This window comes from Ailuropoda melanoleuca, chromosome 7, assembly GCF_002007445.2.
Source record: "Ailuropoda melanoleuca isolate Jingjing chromosome 7, ASM200744v2, whole genome shotgun sequence".
Lineage (NCBI taxonomy): Eukaryota > Metazoa > Chordata > Mammalia > Carnivora > Ursidae > Ailuropoda > Ailuropoda melanoleuca.
In genome coordinates this window covers 48,030,081-48,055,497 of record NC_048224.1, presented here as the reverse complement: position 1 = coordinate 48,055,497, position 25,417 = coordinate 48,030,081, and the positions used below count along the sequence as shown (strand labels likewise).

The following is a 25,417-nucleotide window of genomic DNA, read 5'->3' as shown; positions in this document are numbered from 1 at the left end:
CTTTGGTGCTTCCCCTGTGCTGGGAGACATTATAAGAAGCGTTGCTTTTAAATATACATTGTGTATGTAAAGAACTTGAAGCAGTGCTTGACAAATAGTTAAATACCATTCACGTGTCAGCGTCAGCATCCCCACTGGCGTCCTCGCCAGGACGTTGCTGAGGACGTCATGCACTGCATCACTAGCTGTCTCACCACAGAGATTTCTCTCCAGCATCGGCTCCAGGAATAGCTGGGCTTCTCCTTGAGCAGCTGGTGTGGCTTCTGTACTGTAACAACTTGTTGTCAAAGCGAATCTTTTAACTCATCTGTTTCTCTATCCTTTGGCTACCAGGAAGCCTGGAGCCAAAGTTGTGACCACCTCACCCCTGCCAGCAACGATGCAGACCTTGGAAGCCTGTGTTTCTTTGTGTTTAGTTCACTCTTAACCTTGTCTTTTTATTCTATTCATGCTCTTCTCTTACCCCTATTATGTGTAGATCCATTTTAAAGCATTTACCTATCTACCTCTATCTATCTATCTACCACTTCATATGCTTTTTAAAAAAAGAACAAGTATGTGTTTCTTTCTTAAAAACCACTACTTTAGGGGCCCCTGGGTGGCTCAGGTGGTTAAGCAGCCGACTCCTGTTTTGGCTCAGGTCATGATCTCGTGGTCATGGGATCGAGCCCCACGTGGGGCTCCGCACCAGGCTCCACACTCCTCATGGAGTCTGAGTCTTTCTCCCTCCCCCATGCCCTCCCCCTCGGCCCTTCCCCACTCACCTGTGCATGCGCTCTCTCTCTCAAATAAATACATAAATTAATTAAAATCTCTCTTTAAAAAGTTTTTTAAAACCAGTGTTTTAAAGTATTTCAAAGGGATCAAGCACACCCAGTGTCCATCAACTGATGAAAAGATTGCCAAACTGTGGTATATTCCTGTAACGGGCTATTATTCAGCCTCAACAAGGAAGGGAATTCTGCAACATGCCACCACATGGAGGAAACTCGAGGTCATCATACTAAGTGAAATAAGCCAGTCACGAAAGGACAAATACTGTCCTGTATGATTCCACTTATATAAGGCACTTGGAGTAGTCAAAATCATGCAGACAGACAGTAGTCTATGCTAGAGGCCGGGGAAGGAGGTGGGACAAGGGACAGGGGAGTTCGTGTTTAATGGGTGGGTATAGAGTTTCAGATTTACAAGAGAAAAGGGTTGTGGGATGGACAGTGGGGAGGTTGCACAACAGGGTGAATATTTAATACCACTGAATCGTACGCTTAAAAATGATTAAGATGGTAAATGTTATGTTATGTGTATTTTAACACAATTAAAAAGCCACAACGTTTTAAAGTATTTTAAAAGTCTTTTAAAGTATTTTTAAAGGCAGTATCACTCCTGAAATTATATTGCCATCTTTAAAGTTGTCTGATATTGATTTTATTAAAAATGGATACTCAAATTTGTAATTAAACTAGCTGCCATCCATGACTCAGTCTAACTTCTGTTTTTTGTAAAATATTCCAGTTTAACTGACATATACCTTTCATAGAGAAAAGTACATGCTTTTTAAGTGTACTGCTCAATGAATTGTCATAAAGGGAACACACTGGGGTAACCAAATCTAGGACAAGAAATGGGACATTACCAGAACCGGAGCACTCCCATAGACCCCCTTCCAATTGCTACCCACTGCCCCCTCACCACATGTCACCACCATCCTGAGTTCTAACACCATGCTTTTGAACTTTGAAACACCTGGTTTTGAACTTTACATGTAGATACAACCAGACAGTGTATACTCTTTTGTAACTGACTTTCTCTCTCTACATTACATTGGTGACATTCCTCTGTGTTGTTATATATAGCAGGAATTCATTGATTTTCCTTGTTGTATGGAATTACGTCTTGTGAATGTACCATGATTTATTTCTTTGTTTATAATTGATGGGTTATTTCCAGTGTTTGGCTATTATTTCATGTGTCCTTTCTGGAGAACAAGAGAGGTAATAGAAGAAATTAAAGGTGTGAATGAATGAGTGCATCCTATAAATTGCCATAGACGACTGTCTGCTCCCAAGTGGCTTGGCCGTGTAGAGCCAGGTGCCTCCCCCGACTCCCCAAGCCGCCAGTATCGTTGTTGATGCCATCTGCCCTATACCCAGCTCAGAGGCAGCTTTCATTCATTCATTCATTCATTCATTCATTCATTCATTCAACAAATAAGCATTAAACATGTACTACGTGCGTGCATTATTTGGAGTCTGGGGGTACATCAGGCACGAACACAGATGACAGTGGCTGCCCTCATGGGGCATATGTTCTAGCAGCCTAGAATTCCCCATCTTTGTTCTGATATTTCCCATCGCTCTGTGACCTCTGGTCCATGCTCTGCCCCACGGCAGCCACTTTGTTAGACCTCACAGAATCTCGCCCTGCACATTCAACCCTCAACCAAGGTTGTGAGGAATGCCCCCACCTACCCCATGCACAGACTTGCCCCTCTCCAGTTACCTGCTCCCTGCATTCTGGACACCCCGAATGCTGGTCTCGCCTTCCGTAGCTCAGGGTCAACGGCTCTCCCATCTGTGGCCCAGGGTCTGTAAAGTGCCCAGTAGGAAAGCTGGGGCTCGCCTTACATTTCCCTTTGTTCTCAGCTGTACTCCCTGTTGTCTAATACTTAAAAACACCTTCTTCAAAAACTTCACCGAGTTTTCTAGTTGTTCAGGGCAGGAGTAGAAGTTTGCTACCACTCTCTCACAGCCAAAAGTAGAATGTATGCTTGTCTTTTTAATGGCCCCATATTATTGCATTATACGGGCAGAACTTAATTCTCGTGGATTTTTTAAGTGCAATTTATTTCCTATAGAGCAATGAGAACAGTAGGACTCAGAGATTATACTCATTCTTGCCCCTGACTCATGCTCACTTCAGCAGGTGCCATGGATCACCTTTCTTTCTTTCTTTTTTTATTGTGAAAAAATAGACCGAACACAAAATTTACCATTTTAGTGATTTTAAAGTATACGGTTTCTTGTCATTAAGTACATTCACAATGCTGTGCAACCATCAATTTAGTAGATTTTAAAGGTAAGTATAAAATAAAATTGACGTCTGGTACACGATAGAAAGTGTTTGTTTGAATAAACATATGATTGAATCCTGTCACTGGAAAGAATGATTTAGAATTTGCTGAAAGGCTTTTGGCTACAGGTGCCTGAAAGGCCCAACTTCATTCAGTATAAGTTATAAGGAAATGTGTCATTTCCCATAAAAAGATATCAAAAGCTAAAATGTAGTGGCTCGAAGACATCGCTGAGCGCCCAAGTTCTTTCCATCCTTTTGTCCTTCCATCCTCAGCACGGTGGCTTTGTCCTTGGGTTCGCTCCCCTCCTGGCCCTGGAATGGCCAGGGCAGCTTCATGTATTCTATCCAAAAATCCCAGCCTCTTGAGGCAGGAAAGGGGTCTGCCCCTCCTCATGTATCTTTGAAGAGTGAAAAAACCTCTCTCAGAATCCTTCAGATGCCCCAGCACATCAAATCAGCCAGAAGTGGGTCACGGTCCCAAACCAGAACCAGTGTTGTCGAGGACAACAGGCTCTCCACACCTGGCCTGGACCCAGCAGAACTCACCCCCACAGCTGCACCTTGGGCGGGGGCCAGCCTCCCCGCTGCGCCCAGCCTTGACGAAGGGCATGGGGACCTCAACAGAATGGGAGTTCTGGGAGGAAAAGGGAAGGGAGGGAATGAACCTTGATGAGCCACCAGTCAGCTCTGCCGCAGGGTCTTACCTCGAAATCAATCTGCCCCCGTTGCAAGGAAAAGACACTTACCTGTGAAAAATTCAGTTTGTCTGGATAAAGTCATAAGAATCTTAACCGGAGATCAAATTCCTCAACAGTGTTTCTAACCATCTGACTGTCATCAGCTGCCAGTCAAACCCTAACCTGACCAGCCAGGCTCAGGGCTCCAATGAGCTCATGAGTCCTTCAGCTGGGCTCCACTCCTTCCGTTCTGACTCCTTGCGCCTTTTTGGGCTCAGCTCAAAAAGCATTTCCTCCAAAATCCTTCTCTGAACCTCAGAATCAAAATGAATTTTTCCTTTCTCTGTATTCTCTTTCTTTTTGGTTGGCATAACTGCTGTATAGCCAGGCCTTATTATTATTGTTGTTGTTGTTGTTGTTGTTATTATTATTTCTTTGTATAAAACACTATAAAAGTATGGGGCGCCTGGCTGGCTCAGTTGGTAGAGCATGCAACTCTCGATTTCCGGGTTGTGAGTTCGAGCCCCACATTGGATGGAGAGATTTCTTAAAAATAAAATTTAAAAAGGTAGCAATACATCTTACTTATAAAAAATCCAAATGATATATAAAGTATATACATTGAAAAGTCAAACCTTCCCACCCTCTCCCTCAATCCTGACCCCACTTTCCAGTGATAACTGCTATAAGCCATTTGCTTTTATCCTTTCGAACACTTTTATGTGATTTTCAAACCCCCAAAGAGAGGTGAATTCATTTTGTTATTGTAATTTTTATGAAAATGGAATCACACTGGGTACTACCCTACACGTGTGGTGGTCTATGACTTGCTGCTTGTACTCGTCAGGATAGCAAGGACACCTTTCTGTATGGGTAGATCCAGATTTAGGCACTGTTTCTACGGCCTGACTGTTATTCCAGTTTGGGACCTTATCGTACTTTTTATAACCAATCCCCCGATGATGGACACTTATGTTATTTCCACTTGCCCATATTTCAGACAGTGCTGCCAGGAACCCCTACACGTGCGTGCGTGTGTGTGCGTGTGTGTGTGTGTGTGTGTGTGTGTGTGTGTGCGTCTTTGTCCCCACAGACCAATATTTCTGCAGGGTAGATTTCTAGAAATAAAATCGCTGGGTCAAAGAATAGGTGATTTTTAAAGTTTGATAGCCAGTGCCAAATTTTATGAGGGCATCTCGGAGCCAGCTGCTGCTGCTATAAGATAAGTAACTCCCAGACTTTCAGACTTTATAAACCAATAAAATGTAAAAAAAAAAATGTGAAAATACCATAAAGGATGTCATCAACATTTTGTTTTTCCATAAGGACGTTAAAAAAAAAGTCAAGTACCAATGATGAGCTTTAACCACGTGACATTGACCTATTTGTATGTCACGATAGTCTATTATCCGCGGCCTCATATGGTTTAGCTTCATACCGTCAGCATGATTTCATACAAGAATGGACACCCATGCTCACACGTTCACACACACAGCTTTGTTGCCTTTTCTCATCTCACCTGTCGTATGAGTGAGCACTTCCTGCATCTCATGACCAGGAATCACTGGTGTGGAATCATTGGCCAGGGGCCCCCTCCCACCCCACCCCCACCAGTATCTGGCTCTGCTGTAGCTGGGAGAGACATTCTGGTCGTGGGAAGAGCATGAGGGTGAGGAGGGCATAGACATGAAGTGGCGTATGTTCCTGCCCTGGGCCTCTGGCGCTGGTTTTAAGCTCCTGTAGAAGAAGGGGTGAGAGGACCCATGCGACACTTGCCACAAGCAGGACCCCAGGAGCCACAGGTGGCACAGGCTCTCCCCTGACCCCCAGTCTTCTTCCCATGTCTCCGTGGAATCTAGATCCATTCAAGGGCTGGAAGCTTCGGGAGCATGAAGAGCACCCCCTCTTGCCATGGGATGGTGCTCACATGACAGCCCAGCTCGGACACGAGGACGCTCCCACGAGAGTGGGCCTTTGGGAGTCTGTGTGGAGAGGTAGAAGTCTTCTTGAGGGCTCTAGCGCCCGTCATGGGTGCTCCTGAGGTCTTCACGGGAACCGTCAGGAATGCCTGAGTGGTCTGCTGGGAGTGTGAGAGCAGAGCGGGACCCTGGGTCTGTTCCGGGGCAGTAGAGAGCCGCTGAGATGGCAAACGCTTGGACTTAACCAGTTCGTTTAGAGGTCCTGCCTGTGGACTAAGAGTGGTCTCTGTCGCGTCCACTCAATTCCGTCATTGCTAAATGAAATCTAGTAGACTTGGCTACGTCCCAATTAAGCTTTACTTACAGGTGGCAAGTAAGTTTGGACCCAAGAGCCATAGTTTGTCAACTCCTGCCCTATACTCTAGGAGAAAGAACGAGAGCAGACTATCTTAAGATCAAATACTACGTTAGTTACAAGCTGCATACCTGGGTGAGCTGTTTCACCTTTGTGAGCCTTCGTTTCCCCGAACATAAAGTGGGGATAATAGTCTGCACCTTCAGGGCTGTCGGGAGAGCTGAAGGAGGTAGCATGCACAGAGTGTCCAGCAGACGCTGGCAGGTGGGTGGCTTAGGGGGTCAAGAACCGCTAGTTTCAACTGAACACAAACGTTCCATCCAACCACAGCCCCGCAGCCCAGCTCCCTTCCCCAGTCCTGTCCAGGGAACAGCATGAAAGAGCAGGAGGCAGCATTTTTAAAGGCTGGCAGAATGAGATGCTTGGGACTTTGATTTGCTTTCAACACAAGCGCTGGGCAGAGATATCATGTCCCTGGTCCTCCTCACACGTAGCCTTCAGGTGTCAGTTCAGTCGCGTCCTGGCTTGATTACATCCATCACAAGCAGCTTACGGCTTCCAGAAACACAGTCCTAGACAGATGTTGAGCCTGTCTGGGGATTAGAAATATCCTTTTCCATTAAGCATAAATTAAGTTAATCACCAGGTATGAAAGATACGCAACACAAACAACATTCCCTGAAGCTTTCATTAAAATTAAAATTCTATTTAAAATTTAGCTTGTATTTTCTAGGACTTGAACCCCTTCAAAGAGATAATATCTGCTGTAAATTTTTACGCTGACAGAGTGGCAGAGATGAATGTGCCGGGGACAGTGATGTACTACGTAATTTCACTTTGCCTCCTGGCCTTCTTTTCGCCAACGGATGGATCTGTACATCTTAAAGAAATAATTAGTCTTGGTAATATCTGGTCTTTGACCATTTTCAGAAGCAGTCAGACTGATCTAAAAAAATGAAACTCTGAGTCAAGATTACTCAGAGCGAGGTGCTTCAAGTCCTGTCTTTCAGATCCATGCCATGGAAAATGTTCTTAGGATACACAGAGAGGAGGGACATTGACAGGTGAAGCGCAAGGAGACCTCCAGACGGAACCTTCTTGGCTCGGCCTCTGTTTGTCAGGGTTGGAGCCTGGGAATGGAAAGGGGAACAGCAGTCGGGGCTCACTGCGTCCCTTATCAAACTTTGCAGGAGAGACCGCCTGGGGGACATCCACGGCGTAGAAAGAGCGTTGAAGTCAGACAAACGTGGCTTCAGATCTCATTCTCTTTTTTTCTGACTCTGATCTTGGGCGAGTCTTGTAATTTCTCCAAGCTTCAGGTCTCTGATCGGTGAAGTGAGGAAAATAATGCCTGCCTCCTAGAATCCTTGTGAGGCTTAGAGATAATCTTCGTGCTTAGAACTCCTCTCACATTCTAGGCTCTTCCTGAATGCTTAATATTATTTATTCGTTTTGGAAATTGTCGTTGAACATCTGCCATGTGTCGGATTCTAGACTAAGTGCTGAGGACGCAAAGTCCTCAGAAAGTCATAAAATACAGCCCCCACCCTCAAGACGCTCAGAGACGGGGGACTGGGGCGTATAAACAAGAAAATCACAATGTAGGGCAACTAGTCTGAAGTGGGAGCCTGAACAAGGTACGGACACGGCACAGAGAAGGGAGCGGTGTGCCCTGTAGGAGGTAACATCTGCTGGGCTGTAATGACACAGAGAGGCACCCATGGTCTATGAGCAGAGAAGGGCACTCTGAGCGGGAGGCACGGCTTACGCAAAGGCAGAGAGGCGTGGAGAGACATTTTGTATTTGGAGGATTATAAACAGAGCGGTTCTGTCAGATGGGCGGGGGGGGCAGAGAATCGTAAGGATGGATTTTCTCTTCATGTGGGTGCACCCTCTGAAGACCTGGCCTTGAAGTGTTCCAGATGATTCCTCAGCCCGGCCATAGAGGCCTCATGGGAGCCACGTGGTGCTGGTCGCCCCACCGAGATGTTCAGGACGTCCAGACCAGAAGGTGTCTCTTCCAAAAGGAAAACCCGCTCTTGAGTTTAAGGGGATTGCAGATTTGAGAGGAAGCAGGTCTGAGAGTGGCAAAGGCCCTGGATGAGGAGGCCCAGGCAGTCAGGAGCCCAGTCCCCACCCGTGACCTCACATGAGCTCCTTGGGAGCAGAGACACTTCTGTGCTATTCCACTCTGCGTCGCCAGTGCAGGGCCTGTCACAGAGTAGAAACTTGTAAATATTTGTCTAATCAACGCTCAGATGCTCCATCTCGCCATCTTTAGCCTGCTTCCCTCACAGTGCCCCTCTGAGAACCAGGGACAAAACGGGGGTGAATGCCCTAGACCAAGTCTCGAGCTTTATTCCATACAGCTGCGCGCTGGTGTGCAGTCGTGCACCGATTACAGCGTTGAAAACCCAGTTTACCCACTCATTAAACAAATGTCTGCAGGATTACTACTGGCTCTCTCACTTAACAAAACAGCCAGCGTATGCCCTTTAAAACTACGAAGAAGCGCAAACTACACGGTTATATTTGGTGATTTGCCTTTTTAGTATTGCGAAGTTGACTTTGTAGTCAAAACAATAATTATATTTGAGGCTATCAAAGATATCCCGGTTCTTTCCTGTGCAATCTAAAACATGTTAATTTACGGGGGAAAAAACCTGAAATCGTACCTACCTACAAAGCCAGCATTATCTCAAAAAAAAAAAATTGTTTTCCCAAACATTTCCAACTGACTTGACAGCTCGAAACATCGCTCTCTCCCAAACCCACAGCGCTTTGTTTTAGTGATAAATGTGTTCTAAAGACAACCACCGCTGCACAGAGCTGAATCCGTGTCTGGTTTGAAGCTGTGGTGATGTGTACCACTGTTTTCCAAACGGTTATGCTCAGCTGACAAGGAAACTGTGAAGGGACCGGCAAGTTTCTAGAGTGTTGCGCAGAGAGCGGGGATGTGGACCGCAGTGGCAGAATGAGAAGGGGCTGTGATGAGGCTCAGACTCTGACATCCAGCCATTGATTGCTCGCTGCCCCGGAGTGACATGCCTCGGCCCGAGTAATGGCCAGATAATACTCGATGTGCCTCACGGGAGAAGTGCCAGAATATGAGACTTGCCCGAGGTCATGGGCCAAGACCAAGTCTCTGTGTCCTCCTCTCCCCCCGACCAGAGGCCCCAAACCCCCCACCCCAGGGTTTCCCTAGCCCCCCAGGAGACAAGGTCAAGAGAATCTGCTTGCTCTGCTCCTCTCCTGTTGGGTGGTTCTGAGCAAATCCTCTCCCGCCTGGAGCCTCATTGTCTTAGGCCTAAAGGGAGAGAATTGGGCTTAAGTGATTTCCCTGTCTGTCTCCTGACAGAAAACTCAGAGTGAGCTCTCAGTTTGCCTCAAGCTGGCCCTGTCAGTCCAGGGGCTGTGGAGACCCCTGGGGAACTGGAGACCTTTGTTTTCTACCCGGTGTGTTTAACCCTTTACACGCCAAACCCTTTCAGTTTTGCTGGGAATCTTGGCTTCTTAAACACAGTCGTGTAAATTTGGCTTTTTATTTGAATGATGGTTCTGCAAACTGGGTTTAAATTGTTCTGTGGTGTATTGATGCCCCCGAAGAGCTCTGGAGGGGGTTTCTCCTGCCTTCTCCATCTTCAGGCCTTCCCTCTGGACATGAGGCTTGCCTGGCTGCAGCCCCGTCTCACCCCTTCCTGGTTGCTGGCTGCGCAGGTGTGGGACTGGTCTGAAAACCTGATCACGGAGCTGTGAGAAATGTGTGTAGAGAAAGAGTACACAGGTGCTGAGGGAGGTCCCCCGAGGCCCTCCTCACTACAACTTCAGGCCGTGAACTCTAGGATCTTGATTTGGGCTTCTGTGAGAGAGAGAGCTTCTCGCTCGCCTCCTTGTTCTCAGCTGTGTTCCACGCAGAGAGGAAGCAGTTGGGTGTCTGGGTTCTGACAGCGGAGAGATTTCGCTGTGGAATTCGCATGGGAATTGCCACACCAGGGTCTTTACCCTAAATCTCTCCCCTCTCGCTGCTAACACACACCCTCAGCTCCATCCCCGCCTCTAGAGTTCCAGAATTGTGTTTTACACACGCAGTGTGCTGGGCCTGGAACAGGCCTTCCCTTCTCTCTACCTGCCACCTCAAAGGCTCCACCCAAGCCTTTCAGCTCTCGGCTACCTCGAGGAAGCCTCAGAAGTTGCCCTGAACCCTCAGGGGAGCAGAGAGCCCTGTCGTCCCTGCGCCCACCTTGTGCTTCACACATATACCATACTCAGCCATCCATCTGTGGGCGACGCCCAGCCAAGTCGACATCCTCCATGCCAGGACTGCCTTTGGATCTCCAGTACCCAGCACGATGCCTGGCACACGGTAGGGACTCGATTAGGGTTGGAAGAATGAATGAACAAATCAACGAATGAATATGTTGACTCCCTTTTTTGGGCTTAAATGTGTCACCCTCCAAATGTGTATATTGAAATCTTAACCTGTGGGAACTCAAAATAGGACCTTATTTAGAGACAGGGTCTTTATAGAGATAATCAAGTTAAAATGAGGCCAGTAGGCTGCACCCTAATCGTATGTGACTGGTGTCCTTACCAGGAGAGGAAATTTGGACACGGGCCCGCACAGACGGGGGTGAAGACCCAGGGAGAACATGGCCACCCAAAGGAGACAGGCCTTGAGCACCAGCCCTACAAGATAAGCGACATGTCTGCACGTCCATTCCCCATAATAGGCGCTCTGACTAGTTGAAGGAATCTGCGACTGGATGGACAAACCCATGTAGAGATAAGTAGAGAAAACCACCATTGAAATGAAAAATGACTTCATTAGTTATTTCAATATTTTATGAATGTTCAATGCGGCGCTGTCCAAATGGGAGATGGATCTCTTTTCGTTGCTCATGAAACACCAGCGCGTGGTGGGAGCTTTCACACGTGCTAATGATTCCGTGCGGTGAGTGGGGCCAGCAGTCTCTAACCTGGAAACCAGGTGATCTGTAAGGTGCGGGTCGTGACGATGGCTGCGTGCGCAGGTGCTCTTAGCTGAGCAACCGTCCCCCACTTCACACACTTGGGAAGAGAGAAACAAAGGGTCTGCTGAAACATCAGAACTGGGGTAGCTGCGAGGTCACCTCTTTGGGCCTTCTCATTTTACAGATGGGAAAACTGAAGTTAGAGGGGAATGGAATTCTCTGGGTCTAGGGTGGGAGACTCTGGGACTGCAAACTGAGTGAGCTGACACCTGGCCTCCTGCACATTCCCACGTTCCACCCACTGGAATTCTCCTCTCCCTGAAGCAGTCCACATGCCTTATGTTTGGGCGCTGGATGTACACACCTAACGTGCATAGACAAAGCTCTTCTCTCTCTTCTCCTCTCTTCTTCTGGAGGAGATAGGTATCATCATCCCTATTTTACAGATGAGAATACTGATCTCCAGAACGCTTAAGTATTTTGTCAAGATCATAGGATTAATAACTGGCAGCATGGGAATTTTATTCCTGGCTGTCTTCCTCCCAAGCTTCCCACCCTTCTGTACTTTTTCTTAATGAATCTTGATCCTTAGGCCTTCGACATTTTCCCCCAATTATGTGTAACAAACTTTAAAATATCTATTTGGAAAGAAGTAATACATTTTTCATGGCAAACCAACACATATGTAAGAATCTCTAGAGAAATTTGTGGTAAGATTTAGTGGATTTCAAAGGACTTACTGATCCTTGAAGGTTGCTACCCAACGGAAATGAGTGAGCGGGTGACCTAGACGTGGCAGGGGTTGACTCGTGGTTGTTGCTTGGAAGAATCTCGAACGATTTGCAGATAACTGACTGAAGGTGGTAGCCTTTGATTAATGGAAGACCAGACTAGCTCCTATCCTATCCTGGTTTTGCAGGTGTCCTTTCCCTCCTCCATGGAGAACCTTTTAGTAGAATCACTGAAACCTCTCATTTTTCTCCATGAGCTCTGGGAAGGCAGAAAGAACTTACTCCTCTTGGATTCCATCATTTAGCACAGTCCTACTACCTGGAAGGGTAGCCCCTAAATAATCTGTGAAATAATGATGTTTTCTTTCATTTTGAAACCATGGACGTTCTTTGCTATTTTTTCTTTTTTCTGACCATTGCTCTGTGGACAGCCTCTGGGCTTGCAGTGGACCTCCTTCTGTTTCTCCTTTTGGATCCATGCTATACATCAGATTCCTAGCAAGGCACCATCCACATGCTTACTGGCAAATGGAAAATGAATCCATATCCTGTTTATGCGCGCCTATTGTATGTTGACCATTCTGCTAAGTCTTGGGAATCATACCGGGTCGTTCCTTCCAGGAGCTCCAAGTCAGGGAGCAACTTGACAAATAACTCAAGTATGATGAAGGCCACAGTCAGTGTTAAATGGGGACTGGGGATGAGCTATGGGAGGAAGGGTGATTAATTTTTCCTGGAGAAATCAGGAGAGGGTTCGCAGAGAAGACAGATATTTTTTAAAAACTGTATTACATAAATGAATTTTGAGCAGCTCATCCCAAGTTCACATTCTCCATAAGAAACTCAAAAATAGAGTTCCCTGTTGCCGATTCTGGCTGTTTAGGGTGCTGACTCAGATTCAGATTCATAGCTTGGAGAAGAACAGTCTAAAAAACAATTAGAGATACAAATCTCAATGACTATTTCTTATTAGTAGGAAAGCAACTGCGGGTCACTTGAAAATATTGCTTAATCTCATTACTTCTAGCTTCACATACTCCTCTGCAAAATATTTTTCAACCTATATTTCTGTTGAAATTAATAGAAAGATGTGTCATCCCATTTTATTGTGATCTCAATAGTTAACTTCATGGCAAACAAAAGATTATAGATGGAAAATCTTTGAAGTGGTGACTGTGACTTCATTCTTTAACAATTTGCAAGGTCATGGACTAAAGCCAGATTAGAGAACAAGGGTCTTAAAAATGTTAATACCTGTTGACTCAGAAGCTTCCCTTCTGGGAATTTATACTGAAGATAGAATCCAAAATTATGAGAAAGATTTATTGTCTAAATATGTACATCCGAGTAGTAAAAAATCAGGAACAATCGAAATAGCCATTAGCCTGAGGGAAGTCATTCAATCATTAAAGATTTCTATAAATAATTCTGGTGATATGGCAACGTGCTTGTAACACAACATTAAATGGAAAGTAAGCTACAAACTTGTGTGTGTGGTATGATTTCAATGATGTGAACAGGTTATATTCATAGAAGAGGAGTGGAAGGGAATTTGCCCAAATATTAAAAGCGATCATTTCTGATAGTGAGATTGTGTTTGAGAGTTGTGTTGTCTTACCTACGTATTTCTTTTTTTTTTAATGATTTTTTAAATTATATTATGTTAATCACCATACAGTACATCCCCGGATTCCGATGTAAAGTTCGATGCTTCATTAGTTGCGTATAACACCCAGTGCACCATGCAATACGTGCCCTCCTTACTACCCATCACCAGTCTATCCCATTCCCCCACCCCCTCCCCTCTGAAGTCTTCAGTTTGTTTCTCATAGTCCATAGTCTCTCATGTTTCATTCCCCCTTCTGATTACCCCCCTTTTCTTTATCCCTTTCTTCCCCTACCGATCATCCTAGTTCTTATGTTCCATAGATGAGAGAAATCATATGATAATTGTCTTTCTCTGCTTGACTTATTTCACTTAGCATTATCTCCTCCAGTGCCGTCCATGTTGCAGCAAATGTTGAGAATTCGTTCTTTCTGATAGCTGAGTAATATTCCATTGTATATATGGACCACAGCTTCTTAATCCAGTCATCTGTTGAAGGGCATCTCGGCTCCTTCCATGATTTGGCTATTGTGGACAATGCAGCTATGAACATTGGGGTGCATATGGCCCTTCTCTTTACTACGTCTGTATCTTTGGGGTAAACACCCAGTAGTGCAATGGCTGGGTCATAGGGTAGTTCAATTTTTAACTTTTTAAGGGACCTCCACACTGTTTTCCAGAGTGGCTGTACCAACTTGCATTCCTACCAACAATGTAGGAGGGATCCCCTTTCTCCACATCCTCTCCAACAGTTGTTGTTTCTTGCCTTGTCTATCTTTGCCATTCTAACTGGCGTAAGGTTTACCTACGTATTTCTGTATTTGTTTTGTGTCTTCTATAAGGAGATATGCTATTACAACATTAAAGCCAGCGGTGTAGAGGGAACCCCCACAACCTGGACCGCTGGGTAGGAATGCACAGCATAGGCCAGCACGTTCTGAAGTTCAAGGGCAACATGAGACAGAGCAGTAACAGAGCTTTTCAAAGCGAAAGAGCATGACCAACCACACTTGGACTCACCTGGGTCCATAGCTGTGGGCCCGTGATGGCAGGAGGAGCATGGGAGGCCAGGCGCCAGTCAACATGGTCAACCAAGCACTGGTGGCCTCATGGTGTCATGAGCTCAGGTCACTCACAGCTGGACCCAGACAACGCAGAGGCGTAGGAGGAATGGCACCTGTCACCCAGGCAGAAGAAGCAGGTGAGGACTTGGCAGGGGCCCCGTTGAACAGGCAGGGGTAACGGTCGGGGTGTCCTCCTAGTGGGAAACTCCTAGAATACCAGACAGGCCCTGTGCCAGAAGCCCCACGGCATGGAATCGGCCATCTCCGTAAGGATGGAGTTGGTAGCTACTAGAGTCTGAGTTTCCTCTTGGGCGTCAGGATTCCAGGCTTAGAGGACCACCGCGCTTCCATCTGCCGGGCCAGGACGGGCTCAAGGTGTGGACAGGGCTGAGCCAGCCGGCAGAGTGTCAGGCCTCTGTGGGACTCCAGCTGCGAGGGGCTGGCCCGTGGCTCCAGAGGAGAGCGGTAAACTAAATGTGAGATAATGTATAAAAGACAAGCAGTTGTAGATGTCCCTTCGGTGATCGTTATTAAACACGGCAATATTTTTAGTTGCTAGTACTTTCTTCCAAGAGAAAATGCTATTTTCGAAGACGGCTCTGGCAGGAATGTGGGCCTCCAAACCATGCATGTTTCATTTTTGTCCTCAGTGTGTGAAGCCAAGTCAGCCTGTATATTTAACCCATGTTATATTTGGTATCCCAAGCTGTGCTGGAACAAGCAGCAAGCCCCTAGCTGGAAAATGACAGGATAAATATTGTGCCATTCAAAGCACAGAAGAAAAAATACACCTCAGTATTTTCTTTAAATACTTTACATTTATCTAATACTTTCTATTACACCAGTGCATTTGTTCTCTGTGACGGATTTATGCAGCGTAGACACAGCCAGCCCAAAGAGGTTGGTGACTGTCCTGTGCCAGCCACTGTTTATACCTAGGATGTGTGTGTGTGTGTGTGTGTGTGTGCGTGTGTGTGTTTGTAAAGTGAGTGTTTTGCAATAATTTATAAAAATATGTATATGGAATCTCGTATTTTATATATACTTATATTTCTATAAAACATCACAATCTTCACAACAACTTGTAAGAGAGATATCCCCATTTTAAGGATGAGAAAACAGAGGATCAGAAGAGCTAAGTGACTTGCCCAAAGTCACACAGCATTTAGGAGGCAGAGTTGGGACTTGAGCCCAACTAGGATGCCTTGTCCTCTTCCCGAAGGCCAGAGGAGGGGCTTCCCGCTCCCGCAGCACTGAGATCCAGGAGACCATCCTTGCGGGTCCTCCAGGCCCCTTCCCTGAAGTTCAGGCATCTGCAGATTTCCTTCCGAATATCTTTCAGTGTCGCCACGACATTTCTGTTTCTGCCTCTGAGAAGTGTGAGTCACTCCTTTTGGGAATAACTAGAAAAAGTGAGTCTGGGAGTTGGGCAGTGAAAAAGGAAAGGGGAGAAGGGGGAAGGCAGCACAGTAGATGATGAGGGAGCTGGGGAGCTGAGGGGCTGCGCCTGGGGCTTCAGAACTGACCTCCCACCCCACGTGTGTCCAGAGGAGAGCGGGGCCGTGGGTGAGGGGGGCTGATGTGGCCGTTCCTCCGCTGGGAATCGGAAGCGGGGCTGAGGCCCCTAGCGTTAGCCAGGGCGGGGGGCAGGATGTGAAGAAATACCTCTGTATCTGAGCCCTACCGGAAGGTGGAACATTCCAAGCGGTTCCCATTCACAGCTTCCTGTGGCTCCGGCAGGATCCAGACAGTAGATTCCACAACTCGTGGTTGTTAGGTGAGAGATGACTGAACGTTCAGACGGTGGAATACACACGCACGCACACAAACACAAACACACAGGCACGCAGGAAAAAGGCTCAAGGTGAATGTTATCTGCAGCAAAGCAAAACACATTCCAGACATCTCGTTCAAACCACGAGGGACAAAGATCCTAAAAATATCGAGGGAGCAAAGTGCGGTGACTTATTTTTCTAAATTTAAGATAGGTAAGAGAAAGATAAAAGAGATTACTTAGTCCTCTGCCTTTACCGTTTTATGCCGGTGAACACAGCGCTTTGGAAAAGGGCTTTAATCATCTTGTTCCTGCCCTTGGTCCCACAGCATTTCTTCTCAGCCATGAATCCTCCCATCTTAGAGATTGTAGGGATCGGAGCTGGCGCTGTTTTGAACCGAAGGGGTTTCTGTAGCTGTGTCTCGGCGCTTACTGCATCGTGCTAGAACTTTCTTTTCTTAGGCGTCTCCCCACCCCTGATGTAAGCTCTTGCAGCCAGGGGCACCGTCTGACTCATGTGGCGTCCCGCACATAGAGGACGCCACATGTTTACCTCGCTTGCTTAGCATGCTTGGTGCCAACTTAAAGAGGTCTGGTACCTAGGGCTTTGCTCAAACCATTTGAGGAAAGGCAGAATCGGGGGGGTCCTCACTGTTACGGGGTGTTTGTGGTACCCAGGCCCTTCACAGCTTTGCAGACTGGGGCGGAGGCCCTCTGAGCCGCCCCGCAGAGGCTCTATAGATGTTACTTGTATTTGTCTCACGCAAAACAGCTTGCAAACGGCAGTTCATTGTGCTTTCTGATTTCAGCTTTCCAGATATCTGTATGGACAGAAAACACAGATTCCCTCCAGTTTCTGACAGAATGTCTTCATTGAAGCTTCAGCTTTCAAAGCTTTCCGTAGTCAGGTACTGGCCAGTTGAGTCAATTCTGCGTCTCCTACAGCTGTAGCCACATGTCTCAGTAGAGTGTGGTCCGGGGGGGCACAGGCAGAGGAATGGGGTTGCAGAAGCAGAAACGTAATTAAAACCACTCTTGATTCTCCCTTAACGCGTGGGAAATAACAGGGCAGGGTGGGGAAAGACAGGTTTCCGCCACAGAAAGACTCGATCTGAATCCCGGTCCGGGATTTTGTCTGCTGTGTGGCTTTGGTCAAATGACTTACCTTCTCTGAGCCTCGGGTTCCTGATCTGTACAGTGGAGATGAGAGTACCCAAGGATCATAGGATCATCGTGGTCATTAGAAGTAATTTTTTGGCAAATGTGATCACAGCTCTGTTAAATCTCACCTGCCACATGTATGCACACATACGGAAAAAGATAGAGAAACAGAAGACAGATAGAAGAAATCCTGGAAAGAAAACTCCAGTATGTTAGCAGTGGCTGGAGGTGGGCAGTGAGACAAAAGGTGAATTTTCCTCCCTTTTTCTGCTTTTTGGCATCTTTAAACATTTTTTCCATGAATATATATTGACTTTATAATTAGGAAAACAGAAAATAAGGAAGTGTAAAATAGGCAAAAAGAAATAATATGCATTAAGTACCAGGCATAAGTTGGCACTCAGTAAATGGTAGCTATTTTTACTAATTAGTCATTATGCCTAATAATAATAATTAGGTTTAATGATTTCCTCCGGGACCAGAGGTTGTGAATGAGTCTGCTGGTGGTGGCTGATGACTCCATCTCAGCGAGAGGGAGCTCTGGGTTCACTTCCAACCAGGCCACCCTCCCTTGCCTCCCTGATCCTTCTGCCAACGACTGAGCTCAGACTCCCCAGTGCTCCCTCTGCTGCCCCCACATAGGAGCCGGAGCAGAGCTGCTGCCCCTGATAGGGGGGAGCACACTTTCAGGCAGGCAGGGGTAAGCCCATGGAGGGGCTTGTCCAAGGACAGTGGCAGTGGCCAGGGCGGGACATCGCCATTGCTTTATTGATGGCAGGCCAATTGTCTAGAGGGATAAAGTCAGAGGGTCGAGAGTCTCATCTATTTCTTCTGTTTGAATCTCAGACAAGGTCCCTGGGAAAAGAGTTTCCCAGCATGTAGTTGGCAGGCCATGGAAGTGAAACGTGTCCTCTCTCTTCACTTATGGCAAAGTGAGAATACTGATCAGAAGTTAGCCCAAGTGAGGCTTTTAGACTAAGCTGCCAGATTCCTAAGGGTCCCATAGGGCGAACCAGATAGAATTAAACTTCCGCCATAAGGAAAGAGAAAGTGAGGTCCCTAACTAGCTGCGTGACCATGAGCAAGTCAGGCCGCCTCTCTAAACCCATGTCCTAGGTGTAAAATGAGAGCTCAGCACCACTGCTCCCTGAAATCCCTGGACGTTCTCAATTCCATGACATGCTGGTGATAAACACAGTTGGTTCTGAGAAGGAGCTGGACTTGGAGGTTTTCTCTGCTCAGCGGGCAAGCTGCCAAAATGTGACGGCTAGGACAGGAAAGGACAGGAATTCTCTCGGGCCGACACTTCATCAGTGTGTCCCCCAGAGGTGACAGATGATGGCAGGATGGCAGTGGTGGCTTTGAGAACAGTGGAAACAGCAGGTCCTCCACAAGTGCGTACAAGCCCTCCGTTGCATCCGAGTTGGGTGTGCGATGCCGACCGTGTGCCACACACGGGGGCGGATGCTGCACGTACTACACGTCACATCTACTGCTGGGTGCCCTGCAGGAGCGGCTTTGCCATCGCTCCACAGGAGAGGAAGCTGAGACGCAGGAGCCTGGCTCACTTTTTTCCCTTGACACTTTCTGGGCCTCGACGGCAGGCTCAGTGCGTGGCTCCAAGAATCAGAGGGTGAGAGACATTATCCTGTCCTCATGGAGCCGGCAGTTTAGAAATAGCTATAGACAAGTAAAGGGGCAATTATTGTACAGTGTGAAACAGTCTTCAAAAAAGTAGGGTGTCATGAGACACAGTGAAGGGGTCTCCCACAGCAGCAGAAGGGTGGGGCAAGATGGGGGCAGTGCCATTCCAGGCAGAGGCAATGGCATGTGCAAAGGCCCTGGGGCTACTATTGGGGAGGACCTGGCGAGCCTTGTGGTCTGGCAGGCTTTACATGGGGATGTAGAAGGGCAGGGGTTGGCGAGGACACAGCCCCCACGTGAAAGAACTTGACCAGGCCAGTGACCGTACCGGCAGAGGGGAGTTAGTCATTCACGTGTTCACGCACTTGGCCAGAATTTGGTGAGGGCCTACTGGGTGCCAGGACAGAGGAGCCAGCGGTGAAAAAACCATCACGAATGTCTGCCTTTGTGAAACTGACCTTCTTTACTGGAGGTGAGGGTGAGAGGGCAGGGATGGACGTCAACAAAGTAAATGAGTAAAATCTATGCTCTGATGAACGGCGGTAGGGTTTTGGGTAAAGTGGGACAAGGCAGGCACTCAGAGGCTGGCGAGGAGTGGCCGTCACAGCTGTAGGCAGCATGGCGAGGGAGGCCTGCCGAAGAAGGGGACGTTTCCACAAGCACTCAAAGGAAGTGAGGGAGAGAGCCGGGGACAGATTGAGCGCCACGGGGTGACCTGGTCAGATCTGCCATTTGGCTCTGACATGGAAGATGTGTTGGGAGGGGAAGTTGGAAGCAAGGACACTGGCGATGAGGCTGTTGGAATTCAGGTGAGTCACCATTGAAGTGACAGGTGGTGGCAGCTTGGAATCTGAGGAACGGTGGTGGGGATGGAGAGAAGTGGGGGGACCAAGGTGACAGGAACAAGACCAGGCCACTCATGAGGTTCGGGAGTTACCCTCCTCTCCGGTGTCTGGCTCAGGCACTGGGTAGGTGTTAAATCTCTTCTCTGAGTTGGGGAACAAAAGCCGGAAGTTCAGGTCTGGGACAGAAATGGACAAGCTTGAAGGTATTTTGCCCACGCACAGCCGTGTTTGTGGCTGCACTGTTCACAGCTGCCAACAGGTGGCAGCAGCCCAGGTGCCCTTCCATGGACAGACAAGATGTGGTATATGCGTGCAATGGAATATTACTCAGCCTTTAAAAGGAAGGGGGTTCTGACACCTGCTACAGTGTGGGTGAACTTTGAGGACATTGTGCTGGGTGAAATAAGCTGGACACAAAAGGACAAATACTGTGTGGTTCCACTGACATGGGGTTCCGAGAGTGGTCAGATTCAGAGAGACAGGAAGTAGAGTGGCAGTTGCCAGGGGCTGGGGAAGAGGGAAATGGGGAGTTAGTGTGTAACACGCAGAGTTTCAGTCTGGGAACGTGGATGGTGGTCGTAGTTGCACAACAGTATGAAAGTACTTAATAGCACTGAACTGTACCCTTAAAAATGGTTAAAATGCTAAATTTTATGTTATGTGTATTTTACGAAACCGTTTCAGAATTTGTGTTAGGTAATTTACCCAAAGTCAGGCGACTAGCCAGTCCAGCCCAGCTCCGGGGCCCTATTGCACCCCTGCCTCTTGTTCTGAGCTCTCCCTGCCTCTCACTCTTCCCTGGGTTCTAGACTGTCTGGGATCACCTGGTAACTTGGCATCTCTGGACCTATTTTCCCTCCCCTGGAAGGTGGAGATGACACTCCAGGGGGTTGCTGTAATAATTAGACGGGTTCACACACTTACCTTGGTGAGATTATATCTCCTTACATGGCTTTGTTCTTCTTATGTCAGAATATCTGACTTTGGTAAAACAGCACAGACCTAACTAGAATCATGCTCCAGCACTCGTGAGCTCTGTGACCTTGGGCAAGCCACTTTCCTTCCTGAGCCTCAGTTTCCACTTATAAAGAGGGCCCAATATGTTCTCCCTGGCAGGGATGAGGGCAAGGCTTAAATAGGACCTTTGTTCAAGGTCCCCAGGGCAGTGCCTGGATGCCACAGCCTCCGACAAACAGCAGCTGTTCCCGTATGGACACAAGATCCTAGTTACACAAGGAGGAAATTAACACAGCGACGTGACAAGTAAATTTAACATCCTTCTCCACTTCCACGCCATTTTGTAGGCAGGTACAGCCTCTCCCTTCTGGTAGTTGAAGTGTTTGTAGAATCCTGAAATGACACCTTTGTGTTGGCTTCAAGAACAGGTCCGAGTCTGATTTGTTTTACAAAGGAGATCCATTCAGCCAAGTCTAAATAACAGTTATTGAGCTCCTGCTTGGGCCTGGCCCCATGCTGCTGCCTGAGAGTCAGAAATGAGTCACACAGGGGGGCTGTCTGCACAGAGCTGATTGATATTAGCCAAAGGAAGAGTCAAGGATATTATCCCAGCAAAGTGCACTGGGAGATGGGAAACCTGTACTCTTCCTGACCCACAAAGCCCGAGTGCCAGGAAACCTTGGACAAACCACTCCCTGTCTCCAGAGCTCGGTCCTCGTCTACATACAGAATGAGGACCACCAGTCTCCATGACCTGAAGTTCTTTCTTTTCTAAATGCGTTGACTCCTTGGCCCCGTCGCTCACTCGGGAAGCAGTCTGAGGGGCATAGGGTGTTCCAGGAAAGCTGGACCAGATCACTGCCTTCTGAGCTATACAGACCTGGCCTTATGGGCTTAGCGGTCAGCCAGGAGGGGCTTGACCCTGTGGCACACTGGGACCCCAGCTGCAGAAGGGTGAGAAAGGGGAGGACGCTGGGGCCGGGCAGAGCCTGGAATGCAGAGACCCGGAGCCGGTTCTGGAGGCCAAGTTTACAACAAGCTAATGGGAATGGGGCATGGCTCACTCGAGGCCCCACCATGGGCTGGGGCTTCCTGGGCATCCTCAAGCCCTTCCGGCCTGACTCCCCAGGAGCACACCAGCCAGGGCAGGAGTTGGCCTGTGAAGGCAGGTGCATTCTGGCCTTCATGTACCCGCTCAAGGGGTGGGAGCCCCTCTCCTCAGATCAAATTCCAACCGGAGGAGAAAGGGGAAGAGGATAACCTGCCTGGAAGATCTTGAGGAGTTTGCTTCATGGGCGCACCTCGTTTCCCCATCACCTGTGGGACGACAGGGAAAGTGTTCAGGCACCTTCCTGGTTGCTGGTCTGCCTTCTGGTGTTCCGTCTATCTCATGCCAAGGCACAGTCTGCTCGTTTCACACCGGATGCTGCACCCGTGCTTTCTTATCTAGGGCCAGAATTGAGTCAAATCCAGCAAAACTGCCTTGGGGTCCTGGGGATCATTGGTCTGTGCGCTGGCATAGCGTTTCCTCGTCAATACTCAGTAGCCACCCCAAGTCAATTCACGAGGGGAAGAAAAATCACAGGTTCTCATTCAACCACGGTGACATCCATATGCATGAAGCCGAGGGACTGACTCCCTTGCAGAATTAACATCACCTTTAGAAGGACCTATTTCTGAGAGCTTACTGCCCACCACCCCCACCTGCTCCCCAAGGGCTTCCCTACGAGCCAGAGGAAACGTGGCTCCAGGTCTGCAGCCACCAAGGAAACGGCCCGGGCTCCCCACATGCCATCGATGTTCTTGAAGAGTTTGATGGGCTTCTGCCACTTAAGAAATTGGTCACATTTAGAAATATTCGGCTTCAGTGCACATGTCACGGCTGTATATAGGAAAAACATACTATTTTCTTGAGAGCTTGCCTGAAACAACAGGCTTGTTCCCAAAACAGATGTTTTGTGAAACCCACCGCGACAGGCTCATCAGAGCTGGAGACGGGCCAGCACTTAGTTACCAGCCTCACAAGGACACAGACATTTCTGCTGGCTTCCCGTTCTTCCTGCACACCTGGGCTCAGAGGAGATCCTCCCCATGGCTCCTCCTTCTGGCTCCTGGGTTCTGAAGTAAACGTCTTACAAGCTTGATGCTCTAGGTAGACCCAGTCAGTCAGGTGTGTCCTGGGGAGAAGTTTCCAAGGCAATGACTGAGGATATTTTAATTTGGTTCAACTAACATTTATCGGGGGCCTACTGTGCCCCAGCCACTATTCTAGTGTTTTCAGTCACAGTCTCTCACAGGAACTGCTGGGGTTGCCCGTTTCAGAAATGGAGACCTTGTGCTGGTCTCTTAGGGCTGCAGAAACAAGTACCCTCTTGGCCTCAAGTGGCAGACGCGCGTTCTTTCCCAGCTTTAAGGCCAGAAGTCTGAGGCCAGGCGGTGTCAGACGGGCCACGCTCCCTCTGAAGGCTCCGGGGGGGCCTCCTGCCTGCTCCCTCCAGCCTGTGACGGTGGCAGGCGTTGGTTGGCTTGTGGTGGTATCCCCCCAATCTCCGCCTCCTCTTCCCACAGTCCCTTCTCTGTGTGTCTGGGTCAGACCTCACCCTGCCTTTCTCTTCTGATGATAGCTGTCCCTCGATTTAGGGCCTTCTCTAAACCCAGGCTAACCTCCTTTCGAGAGCCTTAATTTGATTACATCTGTAAAGACCCTATTTCAAAGACAATCCTACGTTGCCAGATGCCAGGGCTTAGGGCCACTATTCGGCCAGCTATGGACCTCTAGCTATCTTCTGGTAGTTTCCCCAAGGTCACACAGTGAGAAAGGGTCACAGTGAGAGGCAGAACCGAGCTCAGACCTTCAGTGAGGCCCTCACCCCTCAGAAGCCATAACAGACAAACGTGGCCCATGGGCCCTGCTCTTAAGAAAACTACAGCAAAGTGGGAAGGAGCTTTGCGCGTTGGTTACGCGTGAGGGCTCTTGTGTCCAGCCAGTCCCGATGACCTTGGGCAAATTATGTCACCGCACTTGTGTCTCATAGGCAAATGTCTCAGATGGAAGATGGGAATCATATTAAAAAGAATACTAGCCTCACATGGCCGTGAGGATCAGATGACAGAAGGTGCTCTGCCCACAGGCATGGAGTGAGCGAGATCCCAGACGCCCTGACCCGCAGTTTCTGTGGTTGACCACCATGCTTCCTCCTTCTACTTGCCAGGACTCCCCAGGATATTTGAATCAGAGCCTCTGAATAGAAAAGGGATAGTATACAGGTCCCCACGAGCCTGGGCGAGGACGAGGGAGAAGCCAAAGCTGACTTCAGGGTTTTGAGCTTGGCTCACTGGGGAGGATGGAGTTGCCAACAACAACTCGGGTGGAAATGGCAAGAAGCAGGTTTGTGTGGGTTTGTGGGGGGCTGGGGAACAAATCGTGCTCAACTTGGCTGTAAGAGGGACATCTGGGTGGATTTGACTGGCAAGTGTTGGACTTGGAAGGTGACTTTTAAAAGTGACCCTGAGCTTAAGAGTGAGGGAAAGAATTGAATCTTTGGCAAATTCAAGCACTATCACAGATTAAGCCTCTCAGGGGACAGAGAGTAATCGAGAAAAGAGAACATGAAAGCGTCAGTGCTCATTGATTCATGGTCGTAGCACTCCATTTTCTCGCCTGTAAAATGGGCACACTGCTTTTTGCTTCCCAGGCTGTGGTTCACCTGGCATTAGATCATGGATGGGAAATTGTTCCATAGATTTGGGGTTGAAGCACTGTAGCTCGAGGCAGCGGGTACCGGTGTCAGCCACATATCCCTGGATGCTGCGCGCACCGCCCCCCCTTCCCCCACCGCTGCCAGGCAGGACGGGCACATGGCCCTCTCCCCATCCCTGCGCGGCAGCTGAGGAAGCAATTACTGTTCATTCACCAGGCTTGAACTGGCCTTTCTGCTGGGCTCTAAATCCATTCATGATCACCAGAGGAACTATATAATAGCAACTGGAATTTCCCCGTTCCCAGGCAAGGGCTGCACTCTTGCCAGCGGTTTTTGTGTTTCAGAAAAGCAGGTGAGAGCATCTCTCGCAGCGCTTCGCTGTGCCGCCCACGTCCCTGGACCCCACCTCCTACATGTCCCCCGTGCTGTCTCGCATGTATTTGCAGGACGGGGTAGGTCAGTGACGTCGCCATGACAACCAAGGAAGAGGCCAGCTCTGACTTCAGCTCTGCTCGGTGCTTGTTAGTTGGGAAACGAAATGATTGGCTTTCTCCTGTTTTCTTTCTTGGGGTGCGGGGTGCGCCCCACATTCCTGTTGGCATGGAAACCTTTTACTCCCGCCAGGTGAGTTGGTCAAGTGAGGATATTAATTTACTTGAATGGGCGTTTGGAGAGGCCATTGCGAAAGAAGAAAAGTGTTGGTATGCCGCGGTTCGGGCTGTGGTGTCACCAATTTGCACACTGCTCCTACAGCTGTCCCCCAGGAAGGGGTGGTGAATGGGTGTGACGCCCTTGAGACCCCCGTCTGCACGTCTCCCAATCTCTGAGATTTCTAAGCTGTCTTGTATTGAGGACCAATGATCTGTCAGGCATTCCATGAGGTTCTCTACATTTCGTATTCCACATAGTTCTCATAAAACCCCTGTGTGTTTGGTATCATT

The 25,417-nt window shown here is 48.3% G+C and overlaps 1 protein-coding gene across 1 annotated transcript in view; it reads left to right on the top strand.

The window, feature by feature from the left end:
- The window catches only part of TTLL11 (tubulin tyrosine ligase like 11), a 227,017-nt gene that overhangs the window by 147,521 nt on the left and 54,079 nt on the right, over nt 1–25,417 (top strand). Inside the window, exon 6 of the mRNA XM_034663724.1 lies at nt 16,978–17,076. Coding sequence (XP_034519615.1) covers nt 16,978–17,076 — 99 coding nt within the window. The remainder of the gene's footprint in view (nt 1–16,977; nt 17,077–25,417) is intronic.